Source organism: Melospiza georgiana, chromosome 1 (assembly GCF_028018845.1).
Source record: "Melospiza georgiana isolate bMelGeo1 chromosome 1, bMelGeo1.pri, whole genome shotgun sequence".
NCBI lineage: Eukaryota > Metazoa > Chordata > Aves > Passeriformes > Passerellidae > Melospiza > Melospiza georgiana.
Window position 1 is genome coordinate 2747885 of NC_080430.1, and position 26502 is coordinate 2774386.

Consider the following 26502-nt stretch of genomic DNA (forward strand, 5'->3'; position numbering starts at 1 on the left):
CAAAAAAAAAAATTCACCCAAGCAGCCTGTTTCTGTTTTGAGCTATTGTAGGAACACAAAAGCAGGACAATATCTGCTGAGGAACCCAGCTGTTCAGCCTGTCCTCTAATCCTTGTGTCAGCCTGAAGGACAAAGAATTGTTCATGACTTCCAAACTCATAATGTTAATGAGAAAAAAATTGATTTTGTCTGGTTTGAACATCAGGAGTAACAAGTCAAAAAACTGAAACATCTTATTTGTCCTATCATGGAGGAGAACCTCACCCATTGTCCCAGAGGCTTCTTTTCTGACAACTTTTCTCTTCTCTAACTCATTAAATCTTGAATCTTCTCCACTGAGCTGTTCTTCATTCAGTCCTTCCTGTGCACAACCAGGAGATTCACATTTCTCTTTTTGTACAATTTTGAGATGATTCTTAGCCTGAAAAATCCTTCCCATGTCACAGCCATCTGTGAGGAATACAGTGGTATTCTGTCAGTCTGGCAGATAAACCCCTCTTCTGAGTTAAAAACACCATTACTCTACTCACGCCTATCATAAAAGCATTTTTAACTTGTATTAATGCAATTTTCATTCTCCAGAACTGAACATTGGTATCACCAAAAGGCTCAAGAACACTGAAATCCAGGAGGGAGAAGATTGCACTTTTGAGTGCATTTTGTCCCACGAAAGCATTGACGACTTCAACTGGACCCTGAACGGGAGAAAAGTGGAAAGCGGGGGGAGGTTTAAAGCCTCCAATGCAGGTCGGAAATACACACTCACTATCAAAAATGTCACTCCTGGTGACGCTGGGGAAGTCATCTTCACTGCCCGTGGTCTCTCCTCCAAGGCTTCCCTGCTTGTGAAAGGTAAAGGGATCAGAAAAGTCCTCGGTGTATTTTCATAGGGTTTGCCAGCAAACACTTGTTATGGTCTGAGTCAACAGCAACCTCCCTTGTGAGCCTTGAAGAGCTGAGATATTCCCTTAAAAAATTCTCCTTTGCCTTTCTTGTGAGCCTTGAAGGACTGAGATATTCCCTTAAAAACAAATGAAGTGCTGAAACTTTTAATAGATATTTGAGAACTGACTACACTATGTAGTGTGTACAGATAATTACAGTCCAGACTGTGCATCAGTCCACCAAGGTTCCCAGGTGGTCAGTGGAGAGAAGAGATTAGTAATTTTCAGACATAGTTCATAATTTGCAGTTAGTACTTTTCCATAGAATCAGGAAATCCCAGAATGGTTTGGGTTGGAAGGAACCTTCCATTATTTTATTCCAACCTTGCACAGGGTGCCCAGAGCAGCTGTGGCTGCCCCTGGATCCCTGGAAGTGTCCAAGGCCAGGTTGGATGGGGCTTGGAGCAACCTGAATAGTGCAAAGTGTCCCTGCCCATGGCAAGGGCTGGCACTGGGTGATCTTTGAGATCCCTTCCAACCGAAACCATTCTGGGATTCTATGATTTGAATTGCAAAAAACCCCAACCATATAGAGATGATTTTCATTCAAAGATCTTTTTTTTTTTTTTTTTTTTTTTTTTTCCTTAATCTCTGCAGAAAAACCTACAGAGGTTACAAAACAACTGGAGAATAAAACATCCCCAGCAGGGCAGGACATCAGCCTGAGCTGTGAGCTGTCCAAAGCTGATGTGACCATCAGGTGGTACAAGGATGGCAAAGCAATCAGGAAAAGCCAGAAGTACGACCTGCAGCAGGAGGGGACACGAGCCACTCTCATCATCCGAGACTCCACGGTCAAGGACAGTGGGGAGTACACCTGTGAGACTGAGACCTCCAAAACTACAGCCAGGGTCACAGTGCAAGGTCAGCTGAAGGGTGCAGAGGGGCTGGCAGGCTCAGAGGTTGGGTGTAAATATCTGCAATCATAGATTTCTTCTCCTCCATCTCCCTGGACACGATCAATTTTTAGTTTTTTTAAAAAATCATTGATTAAAGCTTAAAAAATTAGATTTGAAAAAACATATTTTGGGTGCTGAACAATCTTATGGGCTCTGTAACCAGCCAATCAAAACTGGCCATTTGGCCAGTTGAATTATTCTATTTTGAATATGAGTGATGAAAGCTGTCTGCAAGAGGAGACCTCACCAGTCCATGGACCATGGCATTAAAATTCCCTGGAGATATTTCACCTGATATATCATGTGACAGGAGGTGGACCTGGTGATCTTAGAATCATTCCATCTGATGAGATGAGAGGAAATGGTCTCAAGTTTTAGATTAGATGTAAGAAGAAATTCCTTCATGGAAAGGGTGGTTAAGCATTGGAAGAGGATGCCCAGGGAAATGGTGGAGTCACCACCAGTGGGGAGATTTAAAAGATATGTAGATGTGGTTATTTGGGATATGGTTTGATTAAGTTAATAGTTGGACTTGGTGATCTTAAAGTCTTTTTCAGCCTAAATGATTCTATGATTATTTTTTTGATGATTCTATGAGTTGGAGCAGAGAGGATCCAAGATGATTCTGGACACTCAGGACTAGTTTGGGTGACAAATCTGTCTCGGTCCTTTTTTAAAATCATTTCTTTTTCCTTACAGAAAAACCTAATTATTTTGTCAAGGAGCTTTCAGACCTGAAAGTGGACGAGAGTGGAACTGCAGTTTTTGTGTGCCAGAGTGAGAGAGCTGCATCCTCTGTGGTCTGGAGGAAAGGCATCGCTGAGCTCAGGGCTGGCAGGAAATACGAGATGACACAGAAAGGGCAAGTCCTCCAGCTGACCATCAAGAACCTGGAGAAAAGTGACAGTGACACTTACAGCTGTGACATTGGGGATGCCCAGTCCAGAGCCAAGCTAACTGTGCAAGGTATGGATGAGAGGAATGTGATTTACATCTCTTTATTGCCATGAGAAACGTGCACAGGCAGAGCTGTAAATTTCTGGTTCTGTCTCGCTCAGGATGGCAGGAACATGTGGCCAAAAATATGGGAATATAGAGCAGTTGGAGTTTTTTGGGTGTGATTTAAAGGTTCATATGAGGGGAGAGATTGATGTTCCTGTGTGAACATAAACCTGCAGAGCAGTTTGAAGCAATTACACCTGAAGTATTTTGGGTGTGATTTAAATTCCCCCCCAAAGGCTCGTGTGAGGGGAGAGATTGGTGTTCCTGTGTGAACATAAAATGGATGGGATTCACAGTTCCTGCTGTTGGATGAGGGAAGATTATCCTGCCTTCATGGTTTTCTCCATATCCCTTGATTCTTCTTCCCAGGCATGGTTCCGAAAAGGTGGTGGAAAAATAGAATGGTCCATGGAATAATGGAATGGGTTGGGTTGGAAGGGAACTTAAAGATCATCCAGTTCCACCTTCAACTATCCCAGGATACTCCAAGCCCTGTCCAGCCTGGCCCTGGACACTTCCAGGGCTTCAGGGGCAGCCACAGCTTCTCTGGATCTCCCCACCCTTACAGGGAAGAATTCCTTCCCAATATCCCACCCAACCCTGTGCTCTGGAGAAATGGTTCATGAATGAGAAATGATTCAGGAATGATCAGATGGAGGTGCCCACTTGCTTATTATTGTAGTTTTTAAAGACAATGGGGTAAAGTCAAACTCCTCCTCTGATCATCTGCTACAGCATCCTCAAGAAGCAAAGAAATGTGTTTAATCCCCATCATAATCTCAGACTCTGACCTGCCTGAATTCACTCTGAGTTTTTTAACAGCAGCTTTTCTAAATGAAAAAAAAACAACACTTCTCTGTCACAAACATCTAAGTAAAACAGCCCTGTGCTGGTTTTGTAAGGAGGAGGAACATCAGAGATATTTTTGTATACAGTGCTAACCTTATTTTATATATATTTATAGTGAGGTTTATCTTTGTATGTATGTTTATATTTTATATTTATTTTTAGTTAGGGATGTATCTATATTTATTTTTAGTTAGGGATGTATCTATCTATACAGGGAGGTTTCAGGGCAGATGTTTTGGGGTTTTTTTAACCAAATTGACACTCAGACATTTTCTCCATTTTCCACTGTGTTAGGGGTTGGGCTGAACTCAAGGTGTGGGATCAGTGGTCCTATCCCATAGAAAGGGAGTTATTTTTGCTGTAGAAAATCAGCCAGGTTGTCAAGGGAGAGATAATTTCTTGATGATGTTTAGAGCCCAGTAATGCTATCAGAGACTCATCCTTCCAACCTTTCCTGGGGAAAGGAGAAAATTTACAGCCCTGGATTTGCATTGTCCTGGCTACTTGTTCTGCTTTATGTTTTCTGATGCTTTAAAGTTGTCTTTGCCTATTTTGGTGTGTGTCCTGTATGTTTTATCTTCCTGTGAGTGGGTTTTGTGGTCGATATTGGGGGAATTCTGTTTCAATCTTCCCTGTCATGAACGGGAAATCTTGGGAGCTTCCCCCCGTCGATTTTCACGCGAGAAACCGAAGATTGCAGTAATTGATGTATTTATGTTCCTTTCAGGCCAGAAAGTGCTAATAACAGAAGACCTGGAGGATGTCACTGTGTTAGAAGGAGAATCTGCCATGTTCAAGTGCAGAATCTCTCCCGTAGACTGTAGCAGAGTGCAGTGGTTTTTGGATAAAACCCCACTCCATACCAATGAACTTAATGAGATCCAGTCCCAGCCTGGTGGATATCACCTGCTGACGCTGAGAAAGCTCTCCCTGAAGGACTCGGGGGTCATTACATTTGAAGCTGGTGATAAGAAAACATCTGCCAGTTTGGTTGTTAAAGGTAAATCCATCATCACAACTGCAGGAGAGGAAATGATGAGCGGAAATGAGCGGGGTTGATGTGGGTAGGTGGAAAAACAAAGGAGCAAAAATGCTAAAATATTAGTACCATTGTATATCTGTGCATTTTCAAGAATAACATTAATTATATAATGAAATTATGGCTGGAGGATGAACTCTTTGTAATCCTAGACAACTCTTGGAGTGTTTATTTGATTTAGATGGGAATGTTATAATGCTGTGATGATACAGTGGATGCCCCATTCAGTTTTCCTCAATCTGGTAAGGTGATAACTCATGAGGAGAAATCAATTAATTCAATGAAAAAACAAAAAGAGCAACCAGTAAGTTTTAAATTCAGTTTTCATTGTTTGAAAGGAAACATTGCACGTGTGTTCTCTGCTATTCATTGTTGACAATGGATTGTTTTCTCTGGAGGAGTTAAACTGAGGTAAAACTGCAGTGATTGGTAGCAAAGATAAATAAATGAAACTAATGGCAGACAGCCCAAGAATGTAGGATTGGAGAGATGTTTCCTGACTGGAAATATAAATACTTCTCATGGCACAGAGATTTTAAACACACAGTCTTGCTATGTCAGATCATATCTCATTTTTTTTTTCAGAATAACCACACTTGTTTCAAAGAAATTTTCTTTTTACAAAAATTGAAAATTTGCCCAAATTTTGCTAAGCTGCAGAAACACAAATGGATTTCTTTTTCTTGAGGGAAAATGAAAGGTTTTATTTGCCAAAGGCTAATTATTGATGTTCTTCAACAGGAATATTTTCTTCTCAGTTTTTCCCAGATATCATTTAACAGTTAAACAACACTTCAGAACATCACTGGTGCCTTCCTGAGGGCTTTATAGTCACAAACACAAATAATTTATTATTAACCCTGACCTATGACTTTCATACAAGCAATCCTGGATCCAAATCTCACAGATTACTTGTGATCTGAGAATCCACACCTTTTCTGAACCATGTCAGATGGTTTATTTATATGGATCTGGAGAAGCCCTGTGTCTCCATAAAGGAGCTGGTTGATGCTGAAGTCACTGAGGGAAAGGATGTGAGCCTTCAGTGTGAAACCTCCAGATCAGACAGCCCTGAGAAAGTGGTGCAAAGATGGGAAGAGCCTTAGGAATTCTTCCAAATGTAACATCAGGCAATCAGGATTTGAAGGCAAGGTTGTCATTCACAGGGCAGGAGAAAGAGACAGTGACAGATGTGAGTGTGAGGCGGGAGCAGCCAAAAGTGGTGCAATTATTAATGTCAAGGGTAAGAAACTTTTGGGGTGATTTTGGTCCTAACACCGAGCCTAGAGTGATTAATTGGAATTAAAAACATGAAACTACACCGAAAAGGAACCTTGTGGTGTGCACTGAGGTGTTCTCATCAAGTCATCTGGAAGAGCTTCCAGAGAGGTGGCAGAATGTGAAACAGAAGAATCCTTCATCTGAGGAGCTTTAGTGCCTCTGAGAATCATGGAATTCTAGAATGCTTTGGGTTGGAAGGTACATTATAGATTATCTCATTCCAAACCCCAAAAAGAGAGCAGCAGGAGCACACCCCAGGCTGAGAGGTTATCCCCAGAAAGGATGGATCACTCCTGGAGCTGTTCCCAGTGATGGCTCTCCCCAAGGAGGGAGCTTTTTTGCACATTTGTCTGTGCAATTGCTTTAGGCAGCCAGATTTATTCAGAGCAATGCACCCAAAGAGCATCACTGGGCAGGAGGTGCTCTCCTGCTTGAAAGGACATGGGGAGATGGTTTAAAGTAAAAAAGGGTTAATTTAATTAGATGTAATATTGTATTTGTGGGGTGCCCTGTGGCAGGGAGGAATGACTCTGACTCCATGTTCTCAGAAGGCTAATTTATTATTTTAGGATACTATATTATATTAAAGAATACTAGGCTAAACTATACTAAAGAATACAGAAAGGATACTTACAGCAGGCTAAAAAGATAATAATGAAAACTCCTGACTCTTTCCAGAGCCCCAACACAGCTTGGCCCTGACTGGCCAATGAGACAAAATAATTCACACCAGAATCCAATGAAACAATCACCTGTGGGTAAACAATCTCCAAATACATTCCAAATGAGCAAAACACAGGAGAAGCAAAGGAGATAAGAATTGTTTTCCTTTTTCTCTGAGGCTTCTCAGCTTCCTAGGAGAAAAACCCTGGGTGAATGGATTTTTCAGAGAATATAAATGCCACAGATGTAAGGAAGAAGTTTATTGCAATGAGGGTGGTAAAACACTGTAGGAGTTTGCCCAGAGAAGTGGTGGATTCTCCATCCCTGCAAATATTCAATATCAGGATGGGGTTCTGAGCTGCCTGGTCTGGTTGAAGATGTCTGGGCACATGGCAGGGGGGTTGGAATAGATGAGCTTTAAAGGGCCCTTTCAACCCAAAGGGTTCTGTGAGTCTATGATCTAAGACTGAGCTGTCTTTTGCTGTCTGAGCTGAGGCAAAACTTCTCTTCTTAGATGAGTCTTAACCTTGAGTTGGGTATGGGTTTTGTCTCATCCAGGTCAGAACCAGGCCCACCACACATCACTCTATAATTGCTCCTGCCTCTGTGAGCTAAATCTCTCTGTGAGTTAAATCACTGCCCTGGGCAGGTCTGAGCAGGTACAGGAGGATTTTACAGGCACAGGCTGTGTTCTTGCAGACCAGAGGATGTCCTGTGTGCAGCTGGTGTTGCACACTTGGGATGGACTGATCAGAAGCTGTGTCTTGATTGGGGAAGTCAGCAGGAACCAAAAAAGGATTTGGGTTGCTGGAATGGTCAACCTGAACCCTAGAGCACCAAGTGGGAGGTCAGGCTGCCCACAGGATTTTTCCAGAGCACAAAGAACCAACTTGAGGCTGTTCAAGAAAGAGAAGACCTTGATGGTGCAATGAAGAAGAGCTGGTTGTGAATGATCCCGATTTTCTGTAGCACAAGGATATTTTCCCAATATCCATCACAAAACAAAGATCTGTGTTGACTCCAGTAGGACTCCAATGGACAATTTTTCTGTTAGAAAAGAACCACCTTTGTAATGTTCCCACTACAGCCCCATTTTTCCCTTCACAGAGAAGGGTGTGGATGGATGTAGGATTTAAACACACGGATTCAGGTCAAGGAGTCAAGTCATAAGGATGTCTACAAGGAATTTCACTGTAGAAATTGTAGAAATAGATGTGAAAACTTACCTTTTTCTGTCAGAGTCGCATCAGAAGAGCAGAATGCAAAAATAGAAAATAGAAATTCAGTAGTCCTGTGACACAATTCAGTGTCCCAGACTGGAGGTATAAGGGGGACAGGATAATAGGGTGTAGATTTCCAACAACCACAGGCTTTGTGCAGTATCTGAATTGTACACTCTTAAGACAGCATAATTCAAGAATAATTTATTTTTTCCTTATCTGAACATTTCAGTTGAGTTTATTTTTCCTCCAAAAGTGCCTTCCCTACACAAGCTCACCTAAAAGCCTTGAATGGCAGAGACTTCAGGGGAATCTCCACAGGGACCCTGCCACGTTCAGCTGTGCTTCCCTCTCCGTGTTTGCTCTGTGCTGGTTTTAAATCTGTGTTAATGCTGGACAAAAAAAAGTGCACTGCAGGGGTTTTTTATGATAAGAAATCAATACTGCTGGTCACAACAGAAAGTGCTTTGCCATTCCTCTGTGTGCTCTGTGTTGTGTGTGAGCTGACCTTAGTGAAGTTTTATGTTTTTTGTGCTGGTGGTCCAACTCTGAGCAGCCATCAGCAGCACATTAACTGCAGTGCAGCATCTGCCACTGATGTTAGTAATGAAAGCAGTAAGAGCAGCAGCATCTTCAGTGGTTAAAAAGACAATAAGCATCTGGCCTCAGGTTTTGGGTTTTTTTCTGCTCTGAAGTGCTGGCAGCCAGATGTGAGATGTCAGCATCTGTTTACTCTTTGCTAATGCGTTTTCATTCCTGTGGTTTTCTGTTTCAAAAACAAAGTCTGACTCTAAAAGAGAAAAGTGATTTCCAACCTCACGTGTTTCTTTTAACATTTCTGTTATTCCTTTTTTTTCAGAAGCACCAGTTCTCTTCAAGCAAGAGCTCCAAAACGAAGAAGCCAAAGAAGGAAAGCAGGTCAGGCTGACCTGTGAGCTCAGCAAACCTGGCACCCCAGTGAAGTGGATGAAGGGAGACACTGTTCTCTATGCCAGTGAGAAGTATGAATTTAAGCAGCATGGGACTGTGGCAGAGCTCATCATTCGAGATGTGAAATCTGTGGATGCTGGGGACTACACCTGCAGTGCTGGGGAACTGAAAACCACTGCTCGGGTCAAAGTGAATGGTGGGTACACTTTGAGGCATTGCCACACTTAATCAGGTGCTTAATTAAACAAAAATCACATAACACTTCATTAGATCTATTAAACAAAAATCACAGAACACTTCATTAGATCTATTAAACAGAAATCACAGAACACTTCATTTTTTTTTTTTTTTGTGGCAGTGCCATCTTTAGTAAGTAAATTTAAAGATAATATTTTACCCTTGTAGGCACCTGGATGTATTTCATTCATGTGATTTCATATTCTGTGTCTGGGGTTTTCAATCTGTAACTGGGGGGAAAAAAAAGAAAATTAAGTGCAGAGGATTAATTTTCTCTGTGCTGCATCAGCTGCTTTACATAGCTGTGTTAAAACTGGAGTTGGAGTGGAGACACATAAAGATGTGGAAACAGGAATCCAGTCCCTGAAAAATTAAAGGTGAACAAGTAATTAATAGACTCCAGACTCCCCAAAACATCCTTTCAAAGACTCTTAGTGCCATCTCCACTCTCCACTGCCCTTAAACAAATGCACTGCCTTTAGTAGGGTGTGCTGGAGCGGAAAGCAGGAGAAATATAGGATATGAATGTTATTTCAGAGCCCTGAGGGAGCAGGGAATTCATTAGCTGATGGTGCCCAGAGCAATCTGAAAAGGTCCCTTTTTAAAAATAAAAGAAACTTGCCCCACATTTCTAGGAATCCACAGTGAGATGGTCACATCAGAGAGAGAGAGATTTATTCCTGCTCCCAGGCAGAATCTCCTTGTGCCACACAGCCAGTGGAGGGCCTAGGGCTGCTCTGCTCACTTGGAAAAGGCCTGGATTAAAGAGGTGGCAGCTCTCATGGGGGGAATTGATGCAGAGCAGATCAGGAGGGCCTGTCCTAACCCCTGGCTCTGTGTTCCAGCTGTGCCTGTGCTTTTCAAACAAGCCCTGGAGAACGCGGCTGTGGAAGAAGGGAAATCCGTCTCCCTGCGCTGCGAACTCACAAAAGCTGACGCCACCACCGTGGTGTGGAAGAAGGGAGAAGCCACGCTCCAGGCAAGTGCCAAATATGAAATGAAGCAGAAGGGGACAGTGGCAGAGCTGGTGATTCATAATGCAGAGCCAGAAGATGCGGGAAGATACACCTGTGACACTGGAGACCAGCAGACCACAGCCCAAGTCCAGATCCATGGTAGGAATGAGACACCTGCTTGTGACCATTTGTTGTTGTTCTTGCCGTGGTCCTGCTAACCCCGAGCACTTTCAGAGAGTGCTCAGGAGAACAAGGATCAGCACAAACATTCCTACCAAATCCATGGTAGGAATGAGACATCTGCTTGTGACCATTTGTTGTTGTTCTTGCCATGGTCCTGCTAACCCTGGGCACTTTCAGAGAGTGCTCAGGAGAACAAGGATCAGCACAAACAAAAGGCAGCTCTGGCTAGGTCCATTCATGTTCTTTGTTTTTTGGGATGATAACTTCATGCTAAAATGTATCAGTTAAAGATACTCGATAAAATAATATTTTCTTCCCTATGAAGTGTCTGATGCTTTGGATAGAGGTGACTGTCCAAGCTCTAAGCCAAGAGGTAAGAAGGGTCTCAGCTGCATCTTTTATTGAAGAATATTCTGGTCTTCTTTCCACTTTCTCAACAAGTTTTTACATGTCTGTGACCAACAAGGTTTTACATGTCTGTGACCAAATTCCTGCTAACCCTGGGCACTTTCAGAGAGTGCTCAGGAGAACAAGGATCAGCACAAACATTCCTACCAAATCCATGGTAGGAATGAGACACCTGCTTGTGACCATTTGTTGTTGTTCTTGCCGTGGTCCTGCTAACCCTGGGCACTTTCAGAGAGTGCTCAGGAGAACAAGGATCAGCACAAACAAAAGGCAGCTCTGGCTGGGTCCGTTGTGTTCTTTGTTTTTTGTGATGATAACTTCATGCTAAAATGTATCACCCAAAGGTACTTGATAAAATAATATGTTTTCTTCCCTATGAAATGTCTCTTATGCTTTGGATAGAGGTGACTGTCCAAGCTCTAAGCCAAGAGGTAAGAAGGGTCTTAACTACACATTTTATTAAAGAATAGTCCATTCTTCTCTCCACTTTCTCGACAAGTTTTTACATGTCTGTGACCAACTTTGGGCAGCAGAAGGATAATTATTTTGGTATTCTAACTATTAGAAAATAATTGTTCTTTTTTTTTTTTTGGTCCAAAACTCTTATTTCTACTGTAAGTATCAGCAGACTCCTTGAGATGCAGGTAGGTCAGAGCTTCTTTTCTGTGTGTGCCAAGAGAATTTGAATTTGTGTTGGCTTTAAGTCCTTGAAGTGTGAGGTCACCAGGTGGTGACGATGCGCCTGAAGTAAACTGGGAATGCTTCACTCCTCAGCTGTGCCCGTGCTCTTCAAGGAAGAGCTGAAGCCCGTGGAAGCTGTGGAAGGTGGGACAGCCACCCTGAGGTGCCAGCTGGGCACAGAGGCCCCCGTGGAGTGGAGGAAGGGGCAAACTCTTCTCCGGGCCAGTAACAAGTACCAGATGAGGCAGGAGGGCACCGTGGCTGAGCTGCTGATCCACGACCTGGAGCCAAAGGATGCTGGAGACTATTCATGTCTAGTGGGGAACCAAAAAACCACAGCAGCTTTGTCAGTGAATGGTAAAAAGGCAGAAATAACCTGTGAAACTCTGGAGTGTTTTTGTCCACCTCTTTCTTCCTCCTCTCTGTACATTCCCTCACAACAACTTCCTTCATGTTCTGCTTCCACTGCTTTCTTCCATCCATTTGCTCGTTGTCACTCCTGTCCCCAATCTCATTTTCATTGTACCCGTGTTGGATGTGTGTTGTGTTGTCTTCTCACCTTCCTTTGAGTGAAGGATGTTGTCCTGCATGTGTGTTTTCCTGAATTAGCATGGAAACAAAAGATTCCTTAGTATTTTCTGTTTCAAAGGGTTCATCATGTGTAACGATGAGAATGAGTTTGTCTCTCTTTATGCATGATCTCAGCCAAGATCATGCTTTTGTTGATTCCCACAGAACAATTCAGTAGAGAATTTCTTTCCCACCCATGAAAAAAAACAGGATGTGCTTAAGTATTATGTTTGCAGGGTGCCCTGTGGCAGGAAGGAATGGTGAATCTGACTCCATGTTCTTAGAAGGCAAATTTATTATTTTATGATACTATATTATATTAAAGAATGCTATACTAAACTATACTAAAGAATACAGAAAGGATACTTACAGAAGTATAAAAGGATGCTCAAAGGATACTTACAGAAGGCTAAAAAGATAATAATGAAAACTCATTACTCTTTCCAGAGCCTCGACACAGCTTGACCATGATTGGTCATTAAGTCAAAACAATTCACATGAAACCAATTAAACAACCACCTATTGGATAAACAATCTCCAAACACATTCCACATGTGAGCACAACACAGGAGAAGCAAATGAGATAAGAATTGTCTTCCTTTTTCTCTGAGGCTTCTCAGCTTCCCAGGAGAAAATCCTGGCGAAGGGATTTTTCCAGAAAATACGACTGGGTAAGGGTGTTGGAGTAAGGCTTAGGCAGGCACATGATAAATCATGCCTCAACCTCTGAGCGGGGTCTAGGGTGGCAATCCCTCTCCATTGTGCATCTCTCAGCCCTGCCAGTCCGTTTCAAGCAAGAGCTGAGGAACGAGGAGGCCACGGAGAGCGGGACGGCGACGCTGCAGTGCGAGCTGAGCCGGGCGGGCGGCTCCGTGCACTGGAGGAAGGATGGGAAGGAGCTGGTCCCGAGCAAGAAATACCAAACACGGCGGGAAGGGCGCTTTGTCGAGCTGGTCATCCATGACCTGGACCTGACGGATGCTGGGAGCTACACCTGTGTGTGTGGAGAGCAGGAGAGCACGGCTGCTTTGAGAGTGAATGGTAACCCTCCTACACACGTTTTTCTTTAAACACCAAAGGTATTGCCGGCCAGTACAAATCACAAATGGGATAGAGTTGCCAGGAACGTGCCTTGAGCTGTTTTATTTTCCAACATCAGTCTCATTCCATGGTTATGACAATGGGAAAATGCCATCAGCTCATATCCCAGGCAGCAGACCAAGAACTTAACATTACAACTTACTTTAAAAGTTTTTTGACCAAACCCACAAAGCAAAAGCACATTGACAGTAGTTCTATCCAACCACTGTAAGCACACACACCTTTGGTTAAACAATGCTTGCTTATTTCGAATACAATACCTGCTTGTAAACCTTAAAACACAATGCACAGAGCTCCATTATTAAGCCTAGAACTTCCTAATACCTCACTAGATAAACTTTTCTGTGGCTTAGGGAGTTATTCTAGACAAGCATTAACACACAGACCATTGTTCTACTTGTCCTTACTTTTCTACTTCTTACATAATTTTTCTGCTGATCAATCTTATGGCTACTGCTTAGCTCTAATCACAGTTCTGCTGTCTCTGAGCTGCCTTTTGCAGCTTTCCCAAAACCCTCTGATTTTAAGGATTCCCACACAAACATAGCAGTTTTGGCAGCATTCCTGGTCAACCAGAGTGTGATTTCTTAGGGTTTTTGTGTTCTTGGCTCTGTAGTGCCAGAGAGTTGCCCTATTAGGGAATATTCTCTTGTGCTTTTTTTTGCCTTGAGACAGCACCTGTGTGTTGTATATTGTTTAATTTATTTCTCTCTCCTCTAGGAGGTTTCACCCCCTTTTTCAATTGTACCCACCTAGAAACAGAGCATTTTTGATTGAGTGCACACACTGCAGCCCCGTAAGTCCAGTTCATTTCATTCTGGTGCTGATTCCTTCTCTGTTGGTGTTGCATCCTTCAGCCTTGCCTATCCTCTTCCAAGAAGAACTGGTGAACAAGGAAGCTACAGAGGGGGAGGCAGTCACTTTGCACTGCAAACTCAGCAAACCAGCCCCAGTTGAGTGGAAAAAGGGGAGCACAGTGCTCAAGCAGAGTGAAAAGTACAAAATAGAGCAAGAAGGTCCTTTTGTGGAGCTGACAATCCAGGATTTGGATTTGGCAGATGCTGGGGATTACAGCTGTGTGTGTGGAGACCGACAGACTACAGCTGCTCTGGCAGTAAATGGTAAAAAAGAAATTCTCAGTGCGTGTTCCAAGCCAGCCCGTGTAATTCCAAGATCTCTTCCTCTCTTACTTCTGCTTCCTCTGATCCCTGTGCACTTCCAATCCTTCTTTCTGCTGATTAATTTTCCTTTCTTCCTTCTCTCTTTATCTCCTTTCACCTGATACCTTCTTGATGTGCTTCCAAGGTGCTTTAGTCAAAAGACAAGTGGAGAATGGGTTCCCAACTCAACACAACCTCCCTAGTCCAGAATAACTTATTGTTTAGAAATTTTCCCATAGAACTGACCTAAAAGTCAGAATAATATTGATTTTTTCTGACTTAGACCGTGGTACTTGTTGTTCCTAAGAGGAAGAAATTTTCATTAATGTATGGTGCTACACAAGGACAGTCTTAATGAAAAATAGGCTTTTAATGCTGCTGGTATTCCCAGCTCTTTTTTTTTTTACCAATTTTGGCTTAACACTTCCCAAGCAAATATTTTATTTCTGCAAAAACCTGACAGCATGTTTGCAACTGCTCTGCTTTAAGGGACTCTTGTTTATAAAAATTCAGACAGTGCCATGAATCAGGCCCTTCTGTAGGACTCATGCTTTTCTCAAGGGAAGCAAAATGCTCTGGCTCTGATATTGAAATACAGCCTCTAATTTTTTGTCCTTGATTTTATGGTGTATAAAGTAAAGGGCAGGTAATTTGTCAACTAATTCGCAGATAGACTTGAATTTAAAGAAAGTTTTAAAGCAGGAGGGCAGAAAAAAAAAATTAGACTGAATTATCTTTTGAAGGGTTAACCCTTTTGAAGGGTTAGAGGCTGCAGAAAAATTATGGAGGAACTAAATCCTGGAGGAGACCAAGAAGGTCTGGTGGCTCCAGGGAGATAAGAGAGGGATTGAGTAATGGATTCAGGCTTTCCCAGGGTTGATGCCATGTCCGTGTTTGCTCTGCAGTCCTGCCTGCTCTTTTCACCAAGGGACTCACGGACAAAGAAGCCACCGAGGGTAAAATTGTCTCCCTGAGCTGTGAGCTGAACAAGGCTGCTGCTAACGTGGAGTGGAAGAAGGGCTTCAAGACCCTCAGGCCAAGTGACAAGTACAAAATGAGGCGGGAAGGTGTCGTGGCTGAGCTCACAATCCAAAATCTAGACACGGCGGATGCTGGGAACTATTCCTGTGTGTGTGGAGACCAGCAGACCATGGCAGTTTTAACAGTTCATGGTAAAACAAACAAAACAAGGCACATCCTGAAAGTAACTACCCTGATTTCTCTGATCCTTTGGGCAGACCCCTGGTTACCCTCCCATAATCCTTCTTCAGCCAGACCTTTATCCACAGCTCACCAATGCCAGTGAAATGCATCCATTGGCATCTGTGCAGCTGGAATTTGTGGCATGAGAGGGATATTGGTGTCCAAGCTCAGAGTAAGGCAACCAGGGGCCTTCATTTTGGTTTTCTCTTTAAAGGTTCTTTATTACACTCCCCGTTGTGCTCAAGACAAAAATGGGTTGCTTCAAAGGAATTATATCTTAGGGATTTTAAGGTTTTGTAAAATTCCAAAAGGTTAGGTTATTCTGTGGAATCTTATGCCCATACTCCATTTCTGAGACAACAAAGTGCTTTTATACTTACAGCCCAGTTGTCATGGAATTCAGTTGGTGTTCTGTGTAAGACAAGCCCAGAACTTCTAAAGGACAATCATTCTCAGGGAGAACTTTGATTTTTACTGAACCTGACATCTTTGAAAGGGTATGTCAGTTCAGGTGAAAATGCTTGTTTTCCCACCATGTATTGAAATGAGCAATTTCATTTCAAACTGACATTTAAAATGAAACTCCAGTGTTTCATTTTTTAAAAAAATGTAAAATGTCTCTTTGTTTGCTTAAGTATGTGGAAACAGCAAACATCCTCCTGTTGTGGTTTAAAATGTCACAAAAGAAAACCATTTTCTTTCCAGAAATTTCAAATTGGTGTTTGTTCTTTTTGATTGAAATTTCACAGGGAAAAAAATGGTGTTTTGAACTCTATTTGTATTGATTTGTGTAAAATACCCCTATGGACTATTGCAAGCATTAAATCCTCTCCTGGTGATGACATTTCTTTCCCAACGCTGATTCATGGAGACCCATGAGAATCTCTATTCTTGTGTTGATAAATCAAATTCAAGATAAGAGGGGAAAAGGAAACTTAAACATAATTTTAACTCCTTGGAGTGCTGCATCTCACTGCTGATATTGCTGTCCTTCAGCTTTGCCCGCATTTTTCAAGGAAGGGTTGAAGAACAGGGAAGCCACAGACGGCGCCACGGCCGCTCTGCGCTGCGAGCTGAGCAAGGTGGGCGTCCCCGTGGAGTGGAGAAAAGGGGACAAGGCACTCAAACCAAGTGAAAAGTACAGGATGAGACAGGAAGATACAGCTGCAGAGCTGCTGATCCGAGATCTGGAGGTGGAAGACACAGGAGAATACACCTGTGTGTGTGGAGACCAGAAGACCTCGGCAGTCTTGACAGTCCACGGTAAAAAAGCTGCTCTCCGTTGGGATAGCTCAAGGACATCCCTTTTCTCTCTCTCCCTCCCACTTGCTTTGGTGTTTTGATTCTGCAGCATTTTCCTGGTTTGCTGGTGCTGTTTCCTCCCATCTCCCACTGTCTGTCAGTTTGAAACTGATGGCTTTATTTCAGAGTAAAGAAAAGCTGTGAGAATTTCTCATCTCATGGAGCGAGAGTGAGCAGAGCTCCAGCAGAAGGTTGTTCTCAGGGGGTTTCTCATTGTGTCTCCCTGACATCAGTGGATTTTCATGCTTAACCTGAAGGAAAGTCCTTTAAGTCTGCTGAGCTCAGTCAGTGAGAGGTTTTTCCATTCAGGAATGAGTGACCACCCTCCTCTTCTGCAGGATTTTTGTATATTCTGCTGAGAAAATGGTACTTATATAAATCCCCACCCCTCAGCATTATTCTGCAGGTTCTGAATTAAGCACAAATGGAGGAAATTTTGTTCCTGGTTCTGCCATGGTGAATGGTGATGAGCTCTGGTTGCCCCTCCAGAAGGAGCAGCTCATGTACAGCTCCCATAGATGGAAGAACAGCTTTTATTGAAGATATCTCTTATGGATGAAATGCTGCCAAGGGCAAGGGAAAATTGAGGAGGCAAAACTGTTCTCCCATATTTTCTGCACACTTTTTCTTCATCTTCTTTCTCCCAGCTTGGGGAATTTCTGTTCCTCCCCTCTTTTGACCTATCATTTTCATCCCTATGCAAGTCACTTCCATTTTATTTTAGTGGCACATCATTAGACAACTTGTTGAATGATGATAAAAACCCTTGTAATCCTGATATTAGGGTCATTATGTTCTTGGAAATCTTGGGTTAAAGGTGCACCTGAAGCTATATTACTGTGTTTTTTTCCTGAACTAGAAATATAAATTATGAGGTTAGGAAAGGCAGCAGTGCTGTCACACTGCGGATGACTTTTAATCAAAATTCAGGTCATTAATGTTCAAGATAGATTATTTCAGAGTGAAATAGGTAGAGAGGAGTATTGGAATCAGCTGTGAAGAGGTGAATATGGACAAGTTAATGTTAGAAGCAGGTCATGATGGAATTATCCCAGTGGGATCCTGCAGTAGTTTTCTGTTAGGAGCAGCATTCCAGATGGATTTGTTTTCCTGTAATGGTGAAGGACTGGCCACAGGCCCCAGCCCTGAGTTCCCCAAGGTCTGGTTAATGGTTTTGATGTCCTCTCTGTTTATGTTACACCCCATAGCTCTGCCTGCACTGTTCAAAAGAGATCTTGTCAATGTGGAAGGCACAGAAAACAGGACGGCTGTTCTGCAGTGTGAGCTGAGCAAACCCGCCCCGGTGGAGTGGAGGAAGGGGCAGGAGGTGCTCAGAGCCAGTGAAAAATACAAAATGAGGCTGAAGGACACCACTGCTGAGCTGACAATCCACAGCCTGGAGGAGGGAGATGCAGGAGATTACACCTGTGTGTGTGGAGACAAGACTACCACAGCTTCCCTGACAGTGCATGGTAAAATATCTGGGTTAAGAGGAATTTTCTGCGTTGTCATCTGTGATCCTCCTGTGGGATCACAATCCGCTCTTGGTCCCTTCTGTTATTTTAAGATGTTGTGGCAGCTGTTCCAACCACTGGGAATATCTTCCACTGAAAGCCCTTCCTTTGGGACTGGTAAACAGCATCACAGATTCTTTTGAGTTCTTTCCTATTGATAGAAGCTGGAAGTGGAAATGAAAAGCTTGATGAAGTCAGAAATAGCACTTTGGAGTATATTTTCACTCCTTAATTTCTTTAGGGTGTATCACTGAGATTTCACTTGGTTTTCTTGGATGAAGTTGAAAAGTGATGAAAGTTTAATTTTAAACAGCATGGTGTTCATTTTAATTCTTAATCTGGTTTTGAGAAAGAGCTGTGCATATCTCCTTGAAATCTTGGGATCAGCTTTCTGTTGTTACATCTTAAAATGCCTTTAAAGCATACCTCCCAGTACTGATATTTTAGTTTTACAGATTTCCAGATCAGTGAGAGCTCAGGGACTGAGACTGGTGTGGTTTTCCATGTCATGCCATGCCTCATATCATTAAAAAACCCTCTGATTTATGAATAAGGTGTTTTCCAGCTGTCCAAACCCACTCTTTGATGATTTTCAGAGTTGTTATAAATCAATGCTGATGTCCAAGTCATTGTGAGATGGTGAATTCTGTGAATGTGGTGTCTTGGAAGGCACAAGTCAGGGATGCCCCTGAAATCATCCTTTGCTCCCAAGTTCTGTACATTCTAAACCACTTTGAAGTGTTTTAATTCAGTGGAGCAATCAAGACCAGGGTGTTTGCTCAATTTTAAAGTGCTCTCTTTCACCTGTGATCTTCAGCCCTCCCTCCTCACTTTAAGAAAGAGCTGAAGAACGTGGAAGGCACAGAAAATGGCACGGCCACTCTCTGCTGTGAGCTGAGCAAAGCTGGAGCTGCCGTGGCCTGGAGGAAAGGAGACAAAACCCTGGGGACAAGTGACAAGTTCACCATGAGGTGCCAGGGCACGGTGGCTGAGCTGGTGATCCACGATTTGGCCCTGGCAGATGCTGGAGATTACACGTGCTCTTGTGGAGAGCAGGAAACCACGGCTGCGCTCAAAGTCAATGGTAAAAATAATTTAAAAAAGGAGATGTATAATAGATTAGAGATGGTTTTCAAGCAGTTTTTTTGGTTTAAGAGCATAGGAGTGTCAGCTTTGAAAGTGCAGCTCTGTTTCTAATGGGTTCAGCAAAATCTGGTTGGACATGGGAATAAATTCCTGGATGCTTTGGTCGGTGTCAGGCACAGGTTGGAGGTTCATGGCAAAAATTGCAGATATTAACCCTGGTGCTAATTCATTTTTTTGATCCTCATGTTCAGCAGTAGGTGCTGAGAAATGGAAAATCGCATTATTGTGATGTTGGTTGTAAAGATGTTGCCATCATAAAGCTGAGAAGATTTTTTGATGAGATGTTTTTGAGACGGTTATCAGTATTTCAGTACAATTTGATGGTCAAGCACTGCTAGACCACTGTAGGAGGTGAAAATAAAGAATAGTTTGGGGTGGAAAAGACCTTGTAAAGGTCTCTGATGGAAAAGTGAAACTGATACTTCAGGTATGGGTTCATTTATGAACTTTTTTAGTAACAATTTGCATTTCCATAGAATTTAGATGCTTTGGCTAGGCAAAGGCCAAGGTAGGTTTCAGTCATGCAGGTCTGAAGTTGAGACTGATGTGGTCCTTCACTTCATACCATGGATTTCACCCTGAAAAACCCTCTCTGACTTATGAATGAGGTGTTTTCCAGCTTTCCAAAGCCAGTCTGATGGTTCTCAGAGTGGCCATCAACCCTGATGGATTTGCCAGTCTCATGGTTCTCATGATGGATTTCATTAGGAAAGGCTTTGCTTATCACTTGTGCTCGTCAGACCACACGAAGCGGTTACTGGAGCTGCTGCCGTGGTCCCACATTCTGCTCCTTTTGAACCCCCCAGCCCTGCCTGTGCACTTCCAGGAGGAGATGAGGGATGAGGAAGCCGCAGAAGGCGCCACAGCCACCCTGCAGTGCGCGCTGTCCAGGGCTGCGCCCGTGGAGTGGAGGAAGAAGCACAAAGTGCTCAAACCCGGCGAAAAATACACAATGAGGCAGGAGGGCAGCAGAGCCCAGCTGCTGGTGCATGCCCTGGAGCCCAGGGATGCTGGGGAGTACACCTGTGTGTGTGGAGAGGAGAAGACAACAGCAGCACTGACAGTGCACGGTAAAGGGCTCGGAAATGGGGCGTTTTTGGGTGGTGGTTGTCCCTCCTCCTCTGCAAGCCTCAGGACTCGCACACCACGAGTTCTTCCTCTAATCTTGCCACCATTAATTCTGTTTGTAACAGACTTCCTTCTTTTTATTGTGGTTTTTGTCTAATTCTAACCACGGTTGTAGTTCCATTGATTTTGCTGTTTTTCCCTGTTTATTCTCCTTGCTCTTGTTGGTGCAGGGCTGTATTTCTTTGTAAAGGATGAAGGATGTCACGGATTTGCTTTTTTTTATTCTATTTTGACTTTATTTTATTCTGTTTACTCACTTTTGACTTGACCCTAGAGAGATGGAGCAGCAGGAACGTTCACAGCTCTTTGAAAGAACAATTTTATTTCAAGTTGCATCAGGATTTGACAAGTAATTTTAAATAATGAAATAATGAAAAGAAAATTTGGTTCAGTGTAATTTTCCTTGTAACTCTGACCAAGAATAATGTTGATTTTTATTCAGGTACTACAGAATACTCAGCATTAGAGTAGGAGATTATTTCACAGTCCTCAGCCAAATTACTGTGCTTAACTTCCCATGGAAGAGAGGGGAAACTTTATTTTCATTATTAGCACAGAAGTAGTTTCAGCCTCTTTCTCTCTGAGTTCAACAAATCTGAGCTCAGGGAGTTGATTTCTTTGCTTTTCTGCCTATCTTTGCATTTGCCAATACAACAGGGATTGCTTCAGTCTTGAACTTCCAATTTAACCATGAAAAATAGAATTGAAATTAACTTGTACATACTTGAGCCCCAAGTCACCATCATTACTGCCAGAAAGTTGTTCTTTAAATCAACAGAAGTCTTTCTTGAACTGGCTTAATTCTTATAGAAGCAGAGAAATATTTGTATGAATTTTAAACCAAGAAGCAATGGGGCACCCCAAGCTACACATCTCAATTATGAGGATTTGTGCTTGAACTTTTTGACTTGAATTTTCTCCACAAACTGTTGTTACCCCAAATGCCTCACTGCAGATCTGCTTCTTCTTGTATTTGTGTTGTTGACTGTTCCTAAGTATTTTCCATCTGCCCTTGTTGAACTGAAGTCATTTCATCACCACTGCTTTATACAAATCTTCTTGAGTTTAAAGAAGTGTTTTTACCCTTTCTCCCTTCCCACTTTGAGATCATCTTCAAAATTAATGAAACTTCGCATTTCATTGTCCAAGTCGCTACAGAAAATGCTGAATAATCCTGAACTCAGATTAGTGAAAAACACTGCTCAATTCATTCTTTCATTGTGAGTGTAAACCCCAGTCCAATATCCTGTAACTGTGGTTTTCAGATTAGTAGCCCTTCCCTTCTCTAATTCCACCTACATCAAAGTTAAAACTTTACTAAAATAATAATAATATAGAACATATTATTTGGCCTTCTGTCAAGGAAGCTCAATCTATACCAAGAAAAAATTACCCTGATCTACTCCTTCATGAAGAGAAATGTTCTTAGCAAATCTGAGTTTTTCAAATAATTCCTCAGATTCTCTCTCTCTCTTTTTCTATGACAAGCATTATGAATGGGATTCAGCTTCAAGACTGAAGAGCTTTCCCAAATTCCCATTTTTTTCAGTGGAGATCTATCAAACTCAGACCATGGGAATCAGGGAGACCTCCAGCTCATTTTAAAGCAGACATTTACATTTGGAGCTCTATTGGCTCCGCTGACTTTACACAAGTGATTTTTCTTTCTTTACTCTCTGGGATTTTAGAATCTCAGTTTACACAGCAAGAACTTGATGTGTATATTTCAGAGATATATTTTTCACATCTTAGTTTCTGCTTTTTCCATACTTGAGGAACATCAGCCACTCTCTTTGATTTCTCCAGTGTCACTGTCACTGTCTGAAATTTGTTGTGCCTGCACCTTAAGAATTCCAGGACAAATTTCATCACACCAAGCTGCTTTGAGAATATATTTATTTAAATATTCTCTAATGCTTTCTTTTTTCTTTTCCAAGCCAGAATTTCTATTATTTCCTTAATTAAATCTAGCATTTAATAATAATGAAGAAAAAGGAATTAAACACTTCAGCTTTCCCAATGTCCAGTCATCATCAACTTACATTCCTGAAAGAGAGGCAGACCAACATCTCCCTTGTTGTTTTCCTTCCTTCTAATCTATTTACAATAATGTCTGCACAGTTATCTCCACATCCTTATTCTCAATTATTTCTTTCTTGCTGGTCAGGGTCAGGAGTTGGAGACCGTGCTCTCAAGATCTTTATTAGCTATTTTAAATCCAAATGTAGTTCCCACCCCATTCCAAAGACTTAATGAATGTCCTCCCATTCTATTGCTTCCACATATTGCCACATTTCCATCCAGTCTTACACTCTGAATAATTCTCTTTGTTTTTCCAAAAGGGATGAGGTGTCAGGAAGCACCTGAACTACCTGGGGTGAGGGAATTATGGCAGATTTCTGCAGTGCCTGCATGATCCTTCTCTTTCCTTTTTATTCATACCCAAGCACTTTCAGGAGCTCTCTCTAATTCTTCTCTTCAGTCTTATCCTAACTCTGGGCTAGGTCTGAAGGCATCCTTAAAATTTAAATTAAAAGGTTATATTTTTTTCCTTTAGCTTTTTTCCTGATCATGGTGTAACCTGTTGTATTAATCTTCTAGGCTGGGTTATACTGAGAAAGTTGCAGTTTTGACCATACATGAAGTTTCCCCATTTTTTGCTGTTTATTTCCCATACTTCTTTAAACCAATCAGCAAATTCATTTAATATTTGCTGAAAGAAATGAAAAGACCCTTTTTGTCTACGATACAAATCAGCATTTTCCTTCTGTGAGATATCTTCATGTCAGTGACCAGGCAGGGATAGATATTGGTGCACACTGTTTATTTTGGTGGTGAAGAGCTGCTTGTCATGAGAACCTTTGCTGCTCTGTTTCCCAGCCCTTCCTGCTCTGTTCAAAGAAGAGTTAAGAGACGAGGAGGCCCAGGAGGGTGAAGCAGTGACTCTGCACTGTGAGCTGACCAAACCTGCCCCAGTGGAGTGGAGAAAGGGACACACAGCCCTCAAACCTAGTGAGAAATACAAAATGAGGCAGAAGGATGTCACTGCAGAGCTGGTGATCCACAGCCTGACCCAGAGTGATGCTGGGCACTACACCTGTGTGTGTGGGGAGCAGCAGTCCACAGCTTCCTTGGCAGTACATGGTAATGACCAACTCCATCTGGATGCCATCACTGTTGAGATAATGGTTTGAATTGTTTTTATCAACATCATCATTTTTATCTGTGCACAGTTCCTCTGAGTCTGACCTTGTGTGGCATGATCAGGAAGATGAATTTTGTGATTTAGGGGTAAAACCTTTCCCTAATTCCATGTACAAAGTGGTTTTATGACCTAATTCCTGAAGCAGATGTGGGGTCAAGCCTGAAGACACCTCCCCACCTGATGTCTTGTGTAATCTGACCTAGAGCAGGGACTGGACAGAGCTAAAGAATAAAGCAGGGATTTATTCAAAGGCCCCCATGGATGCACCTTGGGCAGCACCAGAGCCCAGCCAGGGCTGCACCCAAGATGAACCAAAATGGCCCCAAAATGCACGAGCACTCCCGGGGTCTCTCCCTGGGATCAGTTCTGCTCCATTTGCACCTTGCAGTTCATTGTCCCATTCCAGCTTTAGCCCAGGCAGTCCCACCCTGCTTGTTTTTCTCTCTCCAGCCCACGGTGTTTGTGCTCCTGGGCTGAGATTTGGGTCATTTGTCCTTGGTGCCCAGCTGGAACAGGAATTGTTTTGTCTCCCTGCTCTGTGCACAGAGCTCACCGTCCCCTGATATGAAGCTCAAAACTACTCACTAAAGCAGCACAGAATGTGAAAAATAGAAAACCTGAGGCCTCACAGCCATGCCCTCACCTGCAGGCTGAGTTTGCTGCTCCTTTAACCCTGTTCCCATTGCACCCCCAGTGCTGCCTGCAGCCATCCAGGAGAGCCTGAGGGACGAGGAGGTGACCGAGGGCCAAGCGGCCACTCTGAGCTGTGAGCTGACCAAAGCTGCCCCCGTGGAGTGGAGGAAGGGCAGCACTCTGCTCAGAGCCAGTGACAAGTACAAAATGAGGCAGGAGGGCACGGTCAGGAAGCTGCTTATCCAAGATGTGGAGCTGAAGGATGCTGGAGAGTACACGTGTGTGTGTGGAGAGCAGGAGACAACAGCGGCCTTGATAGTGCATGGTAAAAATAATACAAATATATCTCTATTATTGTGGGTTTCTATGCCAGCTCATTGATATTGCTGTGTGTTCACCTGTGGCTGAATTGTTTCTTTAAATCTGTAAACTCTCTGTAAAGTCTGGTTGTATCCAGGCTGCTTTTCTCTTTCTGTCTTTTGGTTTGTCCGATGTCCCAGAATGATGAGGAAAACACCCTGTTTCCACCCCATAGTGTTCTCTGCTCCTGTACCACCCCACCCCTCCTATCACCTGTGTGCCACATGTCATTTTTAATGTCCTCTGTGCATTTTGTGACCTTCAGCCCTGCCAGCCCTTTTCAAAGAGGACCTGAAGGACCTGCAAGGCACAGAAAGCCAAACAGCCACCCTGCGCTGTGAGCTGAGCAAGGCTGCAGCTGTGGCGTGGAAGAAAGGCAACAAAATTCTCAGGGCAAGTGAAAAATACATCCTGAGGCAGCAGGGTGCCCTGGCAGAGCTGGAAATCCGTGACCTAGAGCTGCAGGATGCAGGAGATTACACCTGTGTGTGTGGGGAGCAGCACAGCACGGCCTCTCTGACAGTGAAGGGTAAATGCAGATTATTGTCCATTTTCTGTTCCTCTGAAACCTCCATGGAATGTCCATCTGTTGGGAACTTGTGCCCAGGTCTTGTTCAGGTGTTTATTTTTTGTCTGGCATTGCTGAAAAGGGAGCTGAGCTCAGGAATGTCCCTCCCTGCAGACACACTTCTGTGTTGTAGGTTTAAGGGAATTGCACTCAGGAAATGTTAGACCAGCTAAGATGTTCTGTCCTGTGAGAAATCCTTTGAATTCTACCTTAAATCTTGTACTTTGGCCTGTCGTCTCAGCACTTCTTGTCTCACTGCTGGGTTTGGTTTTCCAGGTCTTTGTGAGGCCTTGTGCAGGCTGATCTAGAATGGAAATTAAGCAGAGTTAAAGAATAAAGCAGGGATTTATTAGAAGGATCTCCTCCATGGATGCACCTTGGGCAGCACCAGAGCCCAGGCAGGGCTGCACCCAAGATGAACCAAAATGGCCCCAAAATGCACGAGCGCTCCCGGGGTCTCTCCCTGGGATCAGTTCTGCTCCATTTGCACCTTGCAGTTCATTGTCCCATTGCAGCTTTAGCCCAGGCAGTCCCACCCTGCTTGTTTTTCTCTCTCCAGCCCACGGTGTTTGTGCTCTGGGGCTGAGATTTGGCTCATTTGTCCTTGGTGCCCAGCTGGAGCAGGAATTGTTTTGTCTGCCTGCTCTGTGCACAGAGCTCACCATGCCCTGATGTGGAGCTCAGACCCACACACTAAAGCAGCACAGAATGTGAAAATATAAAAGCTAAACCTGAAGCATCATGTGTAGTGATATTCTCATTCTCAAACCCCTGATTTGGGCAGATTTGAACTTCAGCTGAGAATTCACAATGCTGAACACTTAGTTTAAACACACTTTCTGTTGGCTTTCCGTCCCCAGCCCTGCCAGTGTTTTTCAAGGAAAAGCTGAAGGATGAAGAAGCCCAAGAAGGAGCATCAGTGACTCTGAGATGTGGATTAACCAAAGGAGCTGCAGTGCAGTGGAAAATAGGGCCCAAAGTGCTCAAAGCAAGTGACAAATATCAAATGAGAGAGTCTGGCACCACTGCAGAGCTGGTCGTTTGTGACCTAGAATTAAAAGATGCTGGAGATTACACCTGTGTGTGTGGTGACCAGATGACAACAGCAACCTTAACAGTTCATGGTAAAAAAGAACTTATTATAATTGATAAATATCTCCTGAGATAGACATAATTCTGAAATGCAGTAGTTTCTTCCCTGGGTCAGTATTTGGGTTTTCTTCCTTCCTCTTCCTTAATTTTATTTATAACTCATTTCTTCCTGAGAAAGAGTCGCTCGAGGTGAATTTTTTCATTGTTATTAATCTGTCCTTTAAAAGG

The 26502-nt window shown here is 43.0% G+C and overlaps 1 protein-coding gene across 1 annotated transcript in view; it reads left to right on the forward strand.

Moving 5' to 3' along the window:
• The window catches only part of OBSCN (obscurin, cytoskeletal calmodulin and titin-interacting RhoGEF), a 150824-nt gene that overhangs the window by 53605 nt on the left and 70717 nt on the right, over positions 1 to 26502 (forward strand). The window contains exons 29-46 of the mRNA XM_058024149.1: positions 583 to 852; positions 1542 to 1808; positions 2543 to 2809; positions 4422 to 4694; positions 8757 to 9023; positions 9910 to 10179; positions 11386 to 11649; positions 12637 to 12903; positions 13821 to 14084; positions 15029 to 15295; positions 16323 to 16589; positions 17837 to 18100; positions 18960 to 19226; positions 20095 to 20358; positions 23297 to 23560; positions 24316 to 24579; positions 24880 to 25143; positions 26043 to 26306. Coding sequence (XP_057880132.1) covers positions 583 to 852; positions 1542 to 1808; positions 2543 to 2809; positions 4422 to 4694; positions 8757 to 9023; positions 9910 to 10179; positions 11386 to 11649; positions 12637 to 12903; positions 13821 to 14084; positions 15029 to 15295; positions 16323 to 16589; positions 17837 to 18100; positions 18960 to 19226; positions 20095 to 20358; positions 23297 to 23560; positions 24316 to 24579; positions 24880 to 25143; positions 26043 to 26306 — 4794 coding nt within the window. The remainder of the gene's footprint in view (positions 1 to 582; positions 853 to 1541; positions 1809 to 2542; positions 2810 to 4421; positions 4695 to 8756; positions 9024 to 9909; positions 10180 to 11385; positions 11650 to 12636; positions 12904 to 13820; positions 14085 to 15028; positions 15296 to 16322; positions 16590 to 17836; positions 18101 to 18959; positions 19227 to 20094; positions 20359 to 23296; positions 23561 to 24315; positions 24580 to 24879; positions 25144 to 26042; positions 26307 to 26502) is intronic.